General features: G+C 40.4%; 1 protein-coding gene across 1 annotated transcript; it reads left to right on the top strand.

Annotated features, from left to right (window-relative positions):
• Positions 1–8,630: 8,630 nt before the first annotated feature.
• LOC133345375 (boophilin-H2-like) lies at positions 8,631–15,173 on the top strand. Its single transcript, XM_061556074.1, has 5 exons — positions 8,631–8,827; positions 10,348–10,527; positions 11,254–11,433; positions 12,543–12,716; positions 14,099–15,173. Exons 1-5 carry the CDS (start codon positions 8,749–8,751, stop codon positions 14,152–14,154), a joined length of 669 nt encoding a protein of 222 aa, XP_061412058.1. The 5' UTR covers positions 8,631–8,748; the 3' UTR covers positions 14,155–15,173.
• Positions 15,174–17,027: the final 1,854 nt, after the last annotated feature.

A 17,027-nucleotide genomic window follows, 5' to 3' on the forward strand; every position in this document is an offset into this window, starting at 1 on the left:
CAAGTTAAATATTACTCACAGTTCCTTAACCTTTTGAATCTTGCAGTCGCTTTTTCGCAGGCCGCCTACTCAGAGGCTGCGAGGTTTCCTCAATACGAGACAGACTGAATGTGTGAGTTCAGGGACGTGATGTGCCAGTTGAACGTCAGCATCTGGTATCTCTCAGGAATAAAACACTGATGACACATAGTATTATTGGCGAATTGTGTCCAGTGTCGCTACCCATGCTCAGACAAGTGTTGGATGTTACTGACATTGTCACTGAGCCAGAGTTGCAAAGTCCACATTATTACTATGCTGGATCTAGACCAGGGGTCGGCAGCCTGCGGATTGATTCGTGACGTTATTTGTTAAGGACCGTCTCGTATTCACATTCATTGTGGAACCTTGAAATATTGAGGGTTTTGTTTATACCGAATTCTATCAAAATGGCTCTTCTTATTATGTTGGTTGCCGACCCCTGGTCGAGAATGTCTGACAACGACTGTTCACTGCTCAGAGTGGTACTGATTTTAGTGACACCAAATAAATAATAGACCGAGTCACAATAGCCTCTCGATTTATTCATTTATTTGCAGGAGGTCGTGGGTTCGATCCCGACCTTCGTTGAGCTATCATTTGTGGCCAGGTCGCTTCTGAAAAAGGGTTATATGGCTCAGTGGGCCTTACCTGCTACAATAAAAAATATATGATTAGTTTAAAATAATAACAAGAGATTATGTTTCTAGTCGCCTTCAGTTTTTGATTTTTACAGGATTTTCTTGGTCACCTTTAAGATCTCAACTCCACCCCACTATCATTGTTCAGTTCATGCACAGTATTTGCAATCTAGGTGGAGCAATTGTATAGGAAGTACAATAATATTTTGTCAATGTACTATTGTGTTTTGCTGTTACAATCACAGTAGACCACAAATTTCGGTAATTTTATTAAATTAAAATGCAAGCTAGTTCGATTGAAAGTATGCTGAACACGAGGGGTATTCATCACTTTAAAATAACAATAAAAAATACATATCACAGACACTTCAAGAGGATGTGTTGGTCTGTGTGCCACGAAAATGCTAAATTCCACAGCCCAAATGCAATCACGTATAAACACTCATGTGTTGATGTGGCACATTACGGGTACTCCATCTAAAAGAGAGATTGAGTGTTCTTGTTAATAAGATTTGGCAACCCTTCAGTGTATTATTTACAAGCCTGATGATGCTGATGAGACCATGAAAGTGAAAACCAGTCCAGAGTATGCTTCGAAACGTCGTGATTTAATTAATTTATTTTATCTTTTATTTAATGTTATTTATTATTTTATTTACCTACGTGACTTTACCTGAAAGAACCAAGAGTATGGATCCTTGCAGTCACGAAAACTTCAAATCTAGAATCAAATCTAGAATAAACAAACATTGCTGAATAGTATACAGATTATGTTTTTTGTTTGCATTCCGACCACAAGTATTGTGGTTAATGCAGACATGATTCCTTGTGTAGTGACATCGGGGATGTCACTGTATGTTGCCGGCCCAGAAAGGGCCGACATCGTGGACAGCACCGTGTGGGTGGCTGTGTGTAATACCAGCCCTAGCGGGGACAGCGCCGTGTGGGTGGCTGTGTGTAATACCAGCCCTAGCGGGGCTTGGTAAGCACTGGGATAGTGCGGGCACCACACACAGTGTGTGGTGGGGGCTCCCACGAGGGGGAGTGGGTGTCAGCCCAGGTGCAGGGTTGCCCCGGGCCATGGCACTCTGGTTGACCCCGTAGACACGTGATCTGGAGTGTCCACAACAGGGGGCCCCAGGTGGGGGGGGGGGGGCTAGTGGGTGATCACGTGTCCGGGGAGAGCTCTTGAGAAGGATCGAGAGGGAGCTAGAACGCTCGAGAAGGCGGGCGGGGCCGAGGGCTGAGCGGCCCCGACCGTAGGGGGATATATGGTGGGTCCCTGAGAGGGACCGGGGTCGCTGCATTCTACAAGCTGGAAGCTCTACGTCTCAAGCTGAAAGCTCTACGTCTTACGAGGCAACCACGTGGTCGGAGACCCGAGTGAGGGTCCGACCCTTCATAGGAGTAACTCCTCTGTATAGTGTAATTAGCTGGGTGGTCACCACCCTAGGTTGTATCTGGTAAAAGGGCAGTTACCCCTTTGTGTTACGGTGTTACAAATAAAAGTGTTGCCTCTAAAAGGAACAACGTCTGTAACTCAATTTGGACTCACTACACTTGTAAAAGGTTTCAGTTTGGTGTTTTAACAACTTAACACCTCTTTTTTTGCCAGAAAAACGGGGAAAATCCTATTCTCATATTTTGGTACTGGCAAAGGAGGCCCCATGATGTAGATGCTCACCCTGAGCTCTCATAACTCTAATAGTGCATTGTCTTTGGGCTGTACACCTTTTGGCGTCCTCTGGTCTAACACCGTTTGAGACAAGGCTCAAAAGAAAGATGTCTCTGATGTGGACCAATCAGCTTCAAAGACAATGCATATATTATCAGAGTACTTTTTTTTTGGCATTCTGACCACAAGTATTGTGGTTAATGCAGACATGATTCCTTGTAAAAGGTTTTGGTTTGGTGTTTTAACAACTTAACACCTTTTTTGTTGCCAGATAAAAGGGGGAAAACCTATTCTCATTGGTCAAAAAGGCCATTGAAAATATATATTTGCTTTTATGTGGAAAGATGAACGGAGGTATTTTTATTTATTTCAAATCATTGAAATTTATAAGAGTGTTAAGCAACTGTCATGCTTCAAGTGGGAAGCTTTGGATTTCATATTACCATAATAAGGTGTTCAAATAAATAATTATTATCTTCCCAAGTGACATCAACTCATCTGGGCACACCTGTACGGTAGTGATGAACTTGATACATTGCAATCGTGTTAACTTGTAGAAACCTCACCTAACGATAGAGTCACTTTGTTTTGTTAATTATGGTTGCTTATGGTTACGAACAATATTAATATGTGTTATTTTATATATACACCCATTTAACACCGAGGGCTCTTCTCGGGAGACTATACCTGGCATAACTACCTGATATAACTTCCTGACCCGTCTCTACTGGACATCTGTGAAAAAGAGCTTCATAGTTCATCGGATTTCTCCAGGATATATAAAACTTCTGATTGTGATGGTCCCATGTGAGGGAGTCAAATTCTTACACACACCTTTAATTCTGTGGACCACCTTGTTCTTTTATAGAAGACCTGTCAATTCAAAGCTTGATGAGAATTTAACAGAGGGTTAAACTACGTCGTGAGCAATGCTTTTTATTACATTTATGTGAAATTTGAGAACAAAATATTATTGCGAAGCTTTTCATTGAGACGAGAAGGTTTCTTGCTTGTGCCAAGATTTACCCCTGAGTTGTGCCAAGTTACGCTTTCCATAAAGTATAAGGCTCTATCTATTTTATTATACAACACACAGTGAAAACTCAAGGCTATACTTAATGCACGTCAATCCAAACTTCAAGTTGCTCAGGGCCATACATAACACACTGAAGGCATCTCGTGAGTTGATTGCGTTAAAGTGAGCCTAACACGTGATGAATTTCATGTGTCCGTGTGGTCAAACGTGGTTATTTTTACCCAAGGGGGCACGCTGAAGGGAACTCTGCCCTAAGCTCAGACATGTAGCTTGTGCCTCCCTTTACCACCACCATCACCACCAGAGATGTATTGCATGTTCACAATTCTGGGTTGTGATTCAATTCAATACCGCAATTGATAATTTCTCGTCCCATGTTCTCCATCTTGTTAGAGTTATTTCTCAGGTTTAGCCTCAATTACTCCAACCACCATCAGTCTAAATCATTGTTATTCACTCACTTTCAGAGGGGGGGCACTATTGTCGATAAGACATCATCAGCGTGAAGGCCGCCACGCATATGAAACCATTGGGTTTGACAGCAGGACGATGCTTGGGGTGTGTTTACGTGTTGTGTATTGTCAGGGGCCGCCCGTCAGGGGCCACATTAAAGGTGACCAGGGGCCGCTAGAGCTATGAAGAACAATGCTCTAAATGTAACATGATAGACGAATATGCAAAGGTGATACATTATTAGATTCGAAGCTTTCGCGACTGCAGGAATTACTCTTTGGTTCGTTCGGAAAAGTCACGTAGAAAATAAAATGATAGAATACGACGTTTCGGTTGCAACACAAGCAACCATCATCAGGTAAGAATGAATGATAAAACACAGACACGGGAACAGCATAGGCAGACACACGTGCAGAGAGAGACAGACAAAGACACACCGAGCGAGTGTGTCTCGCTCGGTGTTCCCGTGTCTGTGTTTTATCATCCATTCTTACCGGATGATGCTTGCTTGTGTTGCAACCGAGACGTCGTATTCCATTTTTATTTTATTTTCTACGTGACTTTACCGAAAGAACCAATTAATCTTACATGCATGATGCGACACATTAATTGTGAGCTTAATATATTTTCATAAATTATTTGATGCATACATGCACTGCTACATGCTTATCACAACGTTTAATATATCATTGCACAGCAATGATATATTACAAACCTTGGTAATTGAAAATAAGTTTTAAAAATCATAATCCATAATAGTGATTAAAAAAGGTAACAGTTTAATTTTTAATTTAGTCATGTTACTTTAGAGTATTCTGCATTATAATCTCGAAACAATTTTATTTGTGAGTTTCAAATAGGAGGTGTAAGCGGTGAAATGTAGCTTGAGATGGCAGAGATAATAAATAACAATATCAGTCCATGTAATTGAAGCACCATACAGCACCTTAAGTGGCTTTCCAGTGCATAATATAGGGTGACGAGAAATATCAAACCTCATGACAAGTCGGAGCACACCAGACATTTATCTAACTAGTGAGACATTGAGACTACATGGAACATACCATGAGTGTTGACCATGTATCGGTGTCGAAGAAATTTGACAAAATAGTTGGAAGACTTGAGCAAAACTATGTCGTGCAATTTGGATAGATTTTGTAATGTATGCGATATAATTCATTACAAGTTGGAGCACACCACCATTTTGGTGAACTCTTCAGATGTTTCAACCTCTGCAAGCAATTCTCAGTCATAATACGTTTTAAATTACCTTAGCTGTACATAGTCATCAGCCATGATCTAGCCACTGTGGGTCTAAGTTCTCCCTCAAGTTGTCAACACATGCCTCATTGTCTAGTGATGACAAGAAATTAAACCTCTTTAAAAAAAATAATAACATCCAGAAGAGGCGTAAACTTAACGCTGAACACGGGCTTCATACTTTGTCCCAAAATCACGTGATGCTGCCATGACCATCCAAAAGTGTATGTTTGCAGTGTTGCTACAGTGTTGTTGAATTTCAAATGGTCTTTTATTATTGCTTAATTTTACATGTTCTGTTTGCGCATAGTCACTTTAAGATGTTTTCTTGTTTATGTTTTTGTTTTTTGTTTGTTGCGGTTGCACCCGATTCAAGAGCCGAATGGCTCACAGGGCTATACCAAATAAATGAAACTTAAAACTGAAACTTGATGTTTGTTTGACGAAAAACTACACATGTACATGCAAATATGCGTTGCTAAGGGGCCAGCAAGAAACACATTAATTAAAGAGCACTGGTCTTGAATTTAATAAGTGAACCATTGTTTGAAATTCCTTAGGAGATTAGTAACGTAGGTCCTTCACAAGAATGTGGTGAATGGCTACGGATAAAGTCGAGACAGAGTGCGTGCGAAATGTCTGCACATGACAGGTTTTGGTCTGGGGTTTTTGGTAATACCCATATTTATTTTGGCCTTCGTTTGTGTGCTATAGTAAAATAATATTTATATTTTTTACTTTTTTAAAACACGCTTTTATGATATGTACTAAAAAGTAAAAAAATATTTTTTTTCTGTTCAAATACTTTGCATTATATATGTTTCATATACTGTTGTTGTAACTGACTAAAAATAAAAGCGTGGGGCGCTCGTGCTATTTTTTGATGTTGTTTATATGTTGTTATTTAACGTAAAGTAACTGCTCATATGTTGTTCATATGTTGCAATTTAAACGTAAAGTTATTAAGCCGTTTATTTTTCTGAATATGTGTGGATTGACAATCGAAAGTAACTGGTCACATGTTGTTCATATGTTGTAATTGTAACCTAAAGTTTTAAAGGCGTTAATATGAGTGCCCCACGCTTTTATTTGTAGTCAGTTACAACAACAGTATATTAAACATATATAATGCAAAGTACTTGAACATAATTTTTTTTGTACTTTTTAGTACATTTCATAAAAGCGTGTTTTAAAAAAAGTTTAAAATATATATTATTTTGTACTTTTTAGTGTCATCAAATATTGTAACCAAAATTTATTTTAGCTTATTTTTGCAGAACCTACCTGGGCCACAAAAAATAGCTCAATGAAGTAGCACTTCGTGTAGAGATTCATAGCAGCCATTCAGCAGTAGATCGATCATCACATGGTAAACATGAATGTACTGTAGTAATGGAAGAACTCCACGACTCCAGGAAGTGGCCCCGAAGCTTGCCATAATGTATGGGACCGTGGCCAATTACAGCCAACGTTAGTTGACCATGGACAATTAGACCCAAGCCGAAACATAACATATAAAGAAGAATGTTTAAAAATATATATTTTTTATGATAGAATATATTATTGTTATCAGTATGACATAAGTATACCAAGTTTGCAGTCGATACCACATTGGGAAGTGGGTTAAAGTTTAGTTTTAAGATTTGAGGATACAACAACAGAGTGAGTTAAATAAAAGTGTGTAATAAAATAAAGACTGCGTTTTGAAGGCGAGAAGTTGTGGGGTTCAGTTTTTTTATATTTGTAGCTGGCTTCTTGTTTCCCATAAACACTAGTTATGAACAATTAGTCAGCATCATAGAAATTTCACAGCAGTATTTGAGCAGACCAATGGAAATCCTCATTCCTATAGGCAGGGGGTTAATTTACCCATAAGACAACGACTGGACTATTGACTTCCGGAAAAGTGGTAACTATTTTAGTGAACCCAGAGGCATGATGGACTGAGACTAAAAACAGTATCAAACAAATAATATTACGAATACAGTATCAATACATGTATACATGTGTTCAAACATATATATATGATCGCATGTTTCTGCCAATAATACAATTCCGAAGCGTAATTCGGAAGTTACTGACACAATGTCCTCTCTCATCACAAGATAATTTTCAAACAAGACGAGGGCCACCGATGGAGATGAGTGGCGTGAAATATCTCGTTCGAACGTGGAGGCAACTTTGACTTGACCTCTGAGTGTTGTCATAGATCAGTCTACGAAGTGTTCCGCATGAGCGGTGGTGTTCTCAGTTCAGAAGAGTGTCGTTGTATACCGCGTGCGACTTCGTTCCCACAAACCGCAGAGTACACACCCAAACCTCATAAAAAAACATCCGTTTCATAAAACAGAAAAAAGCAATTCAAGTGAGTCTCCGTCACTCGCCATGGTAACGGTATTTTAAAAAAAAACATGGGAACACATTTCACAATTTGATTCTGTAGGTGACCGAGAGGAGCCATGGCAATACAGAGTAACAATGACGTGAAGTCTTTCCTGCATATTAAGCATAGATTCATATAACGTAATACTGGTTTGACTAAAGCTTATATAATATTCATTTCGAATAAACATAGCGCGTAACATGTGTCATAGCAAGCAATGGGGAGTGTTGAAAGCAGCAAAGATGAGGTATATGATTGGCAACACACAAATGGAATCTTTTGGCGAGAAATTTGAAGCCATGATGGTCGTTACGAATGATCTCACCTAACACCCAGCCTGCCATTCGCAGCTTATTGCTGCTACAGGTGTTAACATGTACTTCCAGACCCAATGCCAGAAAACATCCTTTTTTATTTATCTATTACAAATATGCATAACATTTCTAGAAGCATTCACAAGAGATTATATTACAATATAAAGTAGTGATATATTTTTTTCTATTTACGTGGCTTTTACCGAAAGACCCAAATCATATTAATTGAACAGCTGCCAAAATAAACATAATATCTTGTGTTATATATGTTGTATACATGCTGCATATCCAAACAATTTCGATTTAAAGCTTTCGTGACTGCAGGGATTCATCTTCTTGGTTCTTTCGGTAAAGTCACGTAGAAGGGAAGTAATAAAATAATAAAAATAAAACATAATAAAATAAAATAATATATTATTTTAAAGTCACGTAGAAGGGAAATAATAAAATAATACAAATATTACATTTTATTATTTTATATTTTCATTACTTTATTATTTCCCTTCTACGTGACTTTACCGATAGAACAAAAAAAAACAAAGAGCAATTACATTTTACGCAACTTCATATTTGACGATGGGGCGAAACGGCGTCACTTTCTCCAACGTGCAGCAAAAGTTAATGAAATGCGGTGAGCAATTTATCAACCCCCGCCAGACGCATTTCCCATAGATTGGCGCGCGTGCGTCAGCGTGACTCACAGAGTCCCTGCGGATGACCGCATCATCACCGCCCCCTCTCACCTCGCACGCCCGACCCGCGCTGCGCACGGGGATGGAACAACGGTGGGGAGGAGGCAGAGAGGGCTGATGGGCTGATTGACGCTACGGGGCGGCATCCTCGCGCGGGTATAAACGTGGTTCGGGATTCACCTCCCACTCGGTAGTGCTGAGTGAGCTTCGACTGGCGGTGAGATCAACTCGAAGGCTCTCCAACAAGTTCAGAGCGACCACGAGTGGAGAGACGAGATGGAACGCCTTGCCGCTGCTATTGCTTTGCTTCTGTTGTCGGTGGTGGTGCTCGTGCATGGCTCACCCAGCTTGGACGGTAATGCGACGTTTGTCACGCGTTCCGCCGCGTTCTCGTACGGTTTGGATGAAGGCTTTTTTCCCGATCGTAAGGGCTGTTAGACCAAATTTTCACCATTGCTGATAATTTGGCTAAGTGCGAGATGCAAAAACTGGGTCACGTACGTATGCTTTGGTTCTTTCGGTAAAGTCACGTAGGTGAAAATAGAATAAAAATAACTAAATCTACGTGACTTTACCGAAAGAACCAAAGAGTATGGATCATTGCAGTCACGAAAACTTCAAATCTAGAATTTACGTACGTGTATATGTTGAGCATTTATTTTTATTTAGAATTTATTTCGCACCGTGCGTAGGCAACCGTGCTAACAAACTTAATGCATACAAAAAAAAGTTCTACGTAAATTAGTTTTCAAAACCTAATTTCATATCAATCACCAGTGATATTAGCTATGGCTGGGAATCAATTTAAGGTGCTCATTGGGTATGTATTTATCAGAATCAGAATGTGCATTTATACTGGAGGAAGCCGTTTGGAATGCTCTTCCGATATTAGGAAGCCACTGGAGCTATATGCACTTTTAAATCCGGATTGAAAACTCATTTCTTTGGAACTGCTTTTATTGTGTTTAGTTTGTTCTTCCTCTGCACCTCCGATTAGTGCGGTTGACTACGTACGGTGCGAAAAAAGTTCAACCTACATACATTTGTGATTGTGCGTTATGGTACAAAGTGCGGTGCGGTTTATACCATAGTGTGTGCACATACTACGGGGTAGAACGGAGGCACAGTGCTATGAACCGGGGTGACCTAAGTTCGATTACAAGCCATGCCTGTAATATTGAGGGTAAATGATATCAGGTGGGGAGCGATGGTATAGCGGTTAGTGACCCGAGCTAGATTCCAGCTCACGGCTACCAACACCAGTGAAGATTATCTGAACCGGTCCTGGGCCTCTCATAGGTCGACTCGGCCTCAAATGCGTACCTGGTGCGCTGTTTAAACAACTAGGGATACAAAAGCGGCCGGGCGTGCTGCTGCCCCCCCCCCCCCCTCGTGTGCCGTGCCAGCCTTCGTAGGTGCTTATTCGCTGACAGCACTTGCCCGAAAAGTCTATAAAGACTATACGGGTGGTCTTTGTCATGGACACCCTGCACTGACCTACATTTGTACAAATTTCGATTTAAAGCTTTCGTGACTGCATGTATTCATATTCTTGGTTCTTTGACGTTACCGAAAGAACCAAGAACATTTGTACAATGCTCGACATTGGACTTTTAAACTCGCAATCCGAAGTTGAGTGTTCTGCCACAGCATCACCCAGCAGCTGTATGATCAACGGGACCATGGTAAGAGCCACATAACTGGTCATATCTTCTTTGATGTGAGCACAGTGAACATCTCGTATTGTGATAATTGGTTCTTTACCCTTCTATCTGGCAACAAAACTGCCAGATAGAAGGGTAAAGAACCAATTATCATATTTTTACTGGCAAATGAGGTCCCCATAATCTCGCATTGTGCCTGTGGCGTGTGCAGACCAGCGGGTGACATGCACTCTGCCTGCGAAGTCTGGAGACTGCCGTGCCGCCTTCCCACGGTACTTCTTTAACCGCAGCACCCTCCGCTGTGAGTCCTTCATCTACGGAGGATGCCATAGCAATGAGAACAACTTCGAGACGATGCAGGAGTGCCGTGCGGCATGCAGCTTCATCAAAAGTGAGTGCCACGAGTGTCTATTACCAGCAATTGCTCTGTAACTCGCTAGCAAGTGACAGAAAATGCGGGTGTAGTTCTGATGTGTTGTCGTGTGTTTGGTGTGATGTCCAACGTTTCACTTAACATGCGAAGGGCTTCTGCAGGGAATCATCGAAGAGCTAAGCGGCATCACTGAAAAAGCTGAGCAGTCGACGTATGGGTAGATTGTGGGGATGTATTGCTTTTCCTGTACCAGGGAACTGAGCCAGCATTGTGGAGGGCATAATTGCCAATAGTTTTCGTCACAATTTGTTTAATTCCAACTCTTAAGTTCATATTATGGCATGCATTCCCAGAACAATATAATATTTATGTGATGCCACTCAGTGTTTCAGTATACACAATTCAAACGAATGAAGGCAATGCTATGCCAGTCATGGGGGTTATTTTACTATACTTCACCACACTGGTCAGTGCAGTATGGTTAAGGGGATAGAGAGCTAGCTCAGAATTTACAAAGGACTGCAAAGTATGATTATTGACTAATCGAGGGAGTGGGCAATGACATTTGCTAAAAGCCACTGCCTAAAACAATAGCTTTATACATTTGTACGTTATAATGAAGACGGTGAATGTGCCGTACCATAATCAGCCCGAGCATTATTGCTGCTGATGCATCAGTTGCTGCTGCTGCTGCTAATGGCGATTCTAATTGTACATTTTAAATCTGTTGTTTTTATTTTGCAGAAATTCCCAAGCTTTGCCGACCAGACGCAGAGACGGGACGCTGCCGAGCACACATTACCCGCTACTTCTATAACATGACATTGGGCATGTGCATGCCCTTTGTATATGGAGGCTGCGGTGGCAACAGTAACCGCTTTGAAGACAAAGAGTCCTGCGTCTTTTCTTGCATTGAGAAGCCCAGTAAGTCTCCAGACATCTGATGGCACATTATAGACAGCAGGGACAGGCATTGCAAGCAAGCGCTTATTAACGTGACTTAGCACACAGCCGGGGGTGGTAAGGTCAGTAGCATGTCCCATTCCCCCTTTGTTCACTGCCAGTGTTTTGGAAAACTTAATACACTATCTTCTTGGTTCTTTCGGTAAAGTCACGTAGAATGGAAATAATAAAATAATAAACACATAACATAATAAAATAATTCTCACGATGTTTCGGCCACAACGCAAGCAGCCGTCCTCAGGTGGAGAACAGGTCTGTCGAGAAGACGCTCTTTGCCCCTCCATCCCAGCTTAAATAGTCGCTCCAAGCCTGGGGTGTGCCATTAAGACTCTGTCTTCTCGACCCACCTGTTCTCCACCTGAGAACAGCTGCTTGCGTTGTGGCCGAAACGTCGTGAGAATTATTTTATTATGCTTTATTTTTATTATTTTATTATTTACATTCTACGTGACTTTACCGAAAGAACCAAGAAAATGAATCCCTGCAGTCACGAAAGCTTTAAATCGAAACTTAATACACTAATTTTATACTGAATCAAGCTAGAGTAAGCCCAAAGTCAGATACAGTTACTCGTTGAAATTGGTGTTGTGCATGGTCATGAATCAAACCCTGTGTTGTGGAATTGCATTGAGGTGCGCTAAGGACGTGCACACAAAGGCAGAGTTGTTTGAATTTGGTTGTGTGCACAAACTAATTTAAAACTTAGCAATTTATATTCTTTACACATAGCAGAGACCCTGCAAAAGTTCTCTCTTGAAAATCAAGTGAATGCTGGCAGCTGCGCTTGGCAAATCAATGTAGCAAACCAGCTTTTCAAAGGCTCATTGTAGCAAAGCCAATGTATTATTGCGAGCTGTCGTATTCAAGCATCTGGAAAAATAACGTTGCATTTACTTCGAGGTTAAATTACATTCATGTTATTGGAGAAAATGCACACACGTCAATAAATATTACTTAATAAAGAAGCCTTTATCCCTTCTTTCAAGAGTATTCCGACCGTGCAACGTGAGTTGTTCTGAATAGAGTAAAAGTGCATCACATCCCCAACTCCCTCTTATCCTTCTTTGCAGACACCCCCCGGGAATGTCTGAGCCGACATGATACTGGAGAATGCCAAGGAAATTTCCGCCGCTTCTACTACAACATCCAGAAGCGCTCTTGTCTTCCATTTAATTACTCGGGCTGTGGCGGCAACAACAACAACTTCATCAGTGCCAAGACCTGCTTGTCAACTTGTCTCAGTGGTGAGAACCCAGCAAATGCCATGCCATTCTTACCCCCCATTAACGCACTCAATAAACCGCAAGTGAATGGAGACTAATACAGGGAAACGTATGTTATTGAGTGAACAACGAAAGTCTAAGATAGAGCAGTGAAATTCAGGCTACTAGCAGGTGTGTATTATGGGAAGCCTTCAGCTTATAGTGATTTTAATATTGCTGCCACTGATATTGATAAAAGGTGCAGTTTCACAATTCTCTAGAATAAGTTATGCATTGTGAAAGTTGTAGTTTAATTTTCAAGGATGAAGAAAAAAATATAAAACAAAACTCAGGATATGCAGATGGTCACAATGAGCCCATTTCTACAATGCATGTGGATTTTTTTAAAAGTGAAAATCTGAGCTGCATACATTAAACACACTCCAACAAAGTTTTCCAAACTCCAGTCCTCGTGACCCACCAAATACAAATAAACCCTCACGCTGCTTGCACCTGATAATTGTTAAACACATCCCAAGTGATGCGCTCGGCAATTCAGGCTGTCTGCGGGGAAAGACGTAGCGTTGTGGGTTCTGTGGACCGGAGTTTGGGAAACCCTGCACGATATAACATCGGCTAGTGAAGGAAACATCAAGACCACGTGATAAAAAAGGGTGCATCTGCTGCCATCTACTGAAAAAGATGGCGTCACCAGTGATTCCAGAAGGGGAAAAAACACTGTAAACAAAAGCGCATTTTACATCAGCAAAATGTGCATAATTCCCACAAGATATAACGGCATTCAAAAATAAATTAATATTTGCTGCAATAGCTATTTGACCTTATAAGGTTGCTCGCAGACACAGGGTGTTTAGATATGGAATTCCATGACACTTTGTGGTTAATTTTTTTATGTTTGGTGTATAATTATTAGTCATCTACTGCGATACTAATAAAAGTACAAAATATACGTGAACCATGGCATTTTAAAACATTGACAATTTTCACAAAGCTTAAATAAGAGCGCAGAGCTTCTATGTCCACATGTTACCACTTACAAAATGTCAAATTTCACATGTGTATGGGATGCAGGAGCAGGTGAATTAATGCAGCTTTGACCTATCCTGCACTATGAGACAGTCACAACACTCAAGGCAGTGTGCATCTAAATTTAGATGTTGCAACCAAGTTATCAAATTGTTTTTTTTTTATAAAGTACATTGAAAGTATTACTAAGTTTATAATATAATTTAAGTGCACATTTTATTCTTATGGAAAACAAACTCTTTAACTGTGTTATGTTTTAACCCGGATATTACATATTAACACTATGCTTAATACATATAGTAATGCTTAACAAATTGGCAATGATTAATAAAAAGCATATCCATGTTTTCATTCCAATGTTATTCTTTTATTTGCAGATAAGATCCAAGTCAACAACGAAAACAGCAACACAATTAAAGATATCTTCACATAAACACATGTTTAACAGAACATACGATGGATAGTAACTCTTGCTTTTTTGGATCAGCATTACTACATTGAGAAATGCACAATTTCCATTTAATGTAAATGACTTTTCTGAACAATATTTTTCGACAAAAGTATATTACTGCAAGCACGTATTCTGTCAACCCAACAACTTTATAAAAATCAGTATGAAACGTTGAAGTGGCTATCAATTTTTTTGTACAGTTTGTATGTGCATGTAAAGAATACCTAATTGATGAATAAGACTACACAAATAGGCAATCCCAAATCACTTGACAAGAGTTGAAGTAACGAGTGCAATGGGAATGTTGTGCACATTTTTTTAAGTTCCAATTTACCATTAATATTGCATCGAAGAGTCTTTTTTTTATCAGCAGATGCCTTTAATGGCACTTATTTCTACCATAAAGAGGCTTCAATTGTAACTAACCTTGTGAAAGTAGCAACCTTTCATTCAATGTTATGGTTCTTACATTACTGCCAATAGCAACTGCAGTAGATACATTTGCAGGTAATACATTCATATATACTTTTTGTCGTAACTGCTGAGCTTGGTTGCCCTGTTATACCGTGACTGTTGTGTGAGTTTTAGGATTTTGTATAACAGATGGGTTTAATTTACTGTACCACATTATTCACAACTATCGATGAGGAAGTAAGACAGATTATGAAGTGTAAGTTTATAGCTGTGTTGGTGAGGAGTGTTGGAAAATATTGTAATGTCCACTTTACTTATTTTTTTAAACTTAACTTAATTACTGAAGTTATTTAGATTATTTATTACACTACCATTATAGAATACACTTATTTATAGATATGAGTCATTTCATAGCTATTAAACACAAAAACTTTTTGAGAAATGTAATGTTGTAATTTTAAAGTTGAATATGCTGTACATGATCAGGGGGTTAAAATCATGAAATGAAAGTTATCACATTGTGTATGTATGTTTATATATACACACATCCAGTGTAACTTTATTGCAAATAAAAGGTGACAACGCTCCCGGTTTGTGCTTCGTTCTTTATCTTGGCTTATGTGAGGTCAAAATTATGAAAACGTTGACCTTTTGACTCGATACTTGGGCTAATCAGTCTTGCAGCTGCTTCTCTGCAATTTACACTGGGTAGGTGTGTCGTGGTAGGGGGCTGCAAAAACTTGTGGTGGGCCCTGGGTTGAAGAAATATCTGCACCCCCCACCACCGAAACCGCGCGACTGCACATACCTCTAGAGGGCGGTCTTTAGCTGTGGCGCAATATGTAGCACTATAACAGTTACATGCCAATACATGTATTTATAGACATTTAAAAGCACAGACTACAGGGCCAGGTTTGAAATGCAATGACGATTTACATACAAAGTACGATAAAAATTGCCTGATTTATGCAGAGTTCCCACACATTTGCAAACTTCCAACGTTCGTCAATTCTGAAAAAAAGCATTTCCCCAATAATTCACGTGTCAATTTTTGGCCCGATTAGTCGGTGCAGAACGGATGGAGCACCATTCTGCAAATAACAACAGAATCCCAAGGCCAATCAGTAATCGGGGCAAGACGTGCTGACATTTTAAAAAGAGCTCATGGGATGCCTCCAATATATTCTGATTCGGATCAGCACTTGTCGTGACGGGTCCTGCAATGTCCATCGAGTGCTCGCCGAGTTGCATTCGCTTCCGGTTGCTGAACGAATACATTATAAGGGTGCACTCATTACACACACAGTGCTTGCGACACATCAACTACAATACTTTGCTGATCTCGTCAAGAAAAAATAACAATGATGTGAACTCCGGTCATCCTCGCAGAAGCGGTTTTTGGCTAACCATTGCATAAAGATGGTCACTGCACCACGCACTTCCAGCTGCACTTATGCGGCCGTCTGGATCGCTCTTAAGCAGCCACTGCTGCTAGATTGAAAAACTACTTTCTTTAGAACTGCTTTCAAACTGCTTTTTTGTGTTTAGTTTGTTGTCCTTTCCCCCGCACCTACGATTAGTATGGTTGGCTATAAACGGTGCAAAAGAAGTTGAACATGTTGCACACTCGAAATGAAGGACGTGGGCAGGTGCTCCAAATGGAGGGCAAACACATTTATTGTGATAATCTGTAAAATGCAAATGCACGTGCGTCACACACAGCAATTATCAACCAGTCGCCATTAACCACGTGACTGGTGTACAGATCAGGTTACTTTATACCATCCACTTATATTGATATCTTGCAATGCAATAGCAATGCAATAGCATTGCAAGTAGTCATACTCTGGGTGCATGGGCATGGTTATAGAATAAACAGTATCAGGGTTAGAGAATTACCAGTATTAACTACAGTACGTCATCCTTAACAGTGTACAGTGCTAAACCCCCTCCTATTGATATACACACACTACCAATTCAAAGGCAAGCTTAAAGATTAGAACATTTCTATAACTATCAAAAACAACATTTGGGTCCTTTACCTGTAAAATGCAACAGCACATGTGTCACAGCAATTCTCAACCGAGTCGCGATTAACCACGTGACTTGTGTACAGGTCAGGTTACTCAAAAGCCCTGACAGCCACCTACAGGCCCAACTCAGTATCGCATGCTGGTGTACACACGTGCATTGATGTACTGCACAGCACATAAAGACCTTCACAAACCCACACTTTACTCCATTGCTGCACAAGGAAATAATTAAAAGAGTGGTCCATTTCTAATGCGCCAGAAACATAAATACATACAGCACGCTCGCTCCGCCGACAACCTGAGGCGACCAATCAGTCTCGGGTCCATGACGTCACACACGAACACGTGCGAGACGGTTGTTCTGTCCTTGACGGAGGTGCGAAATGACGAAGCTTTCAGTCAAAAATG

The sequence above is a fragment of the Lethenteron reissneri genome, chromosome 21, assembly GCF_015708825.2.
Source record: "Lethenteron reissneri isolate LAM-NWPU_2019-01 chromosome 21, ASM1570882v1, whole genome shotgun sequence".
Lineage (NCBI taxonomy): Eukaryota > Metazoa > Chordata > Hyperoartia > Petromyzontiformes > Petromyzontidae > Lethenteron > Lethenteron reissneri.

What these genes read in the sequence shown, in the direction of transcription:
- LOC133345375 (XM_061556074.1), top strand. Translation starts at nt 8,749, where the DNA reads ATGGAACGCCTTGCCGCTGCTATTGCTTTGCTTCTGTTGTCGGTGGTG. An exon ending in TTCTTGCATTGAGAAGCCCA is followed by an intron (nt 11,434 to 12,542) that starts GTAAGTCTCCAG and finishes CCTTCTTTGCAG; the next exon opens with ACACCCCCCGGGAATGTCTG. An exon ending in CTTGTCAACTTGTCTCAGTG is followed by an intron (nt 12,717 to 14,098) that starts GTGAGAACCCAG and finishes TTTTATTTGCAG; the next exon opens with ATAAGATCCAAGTCAACAAC.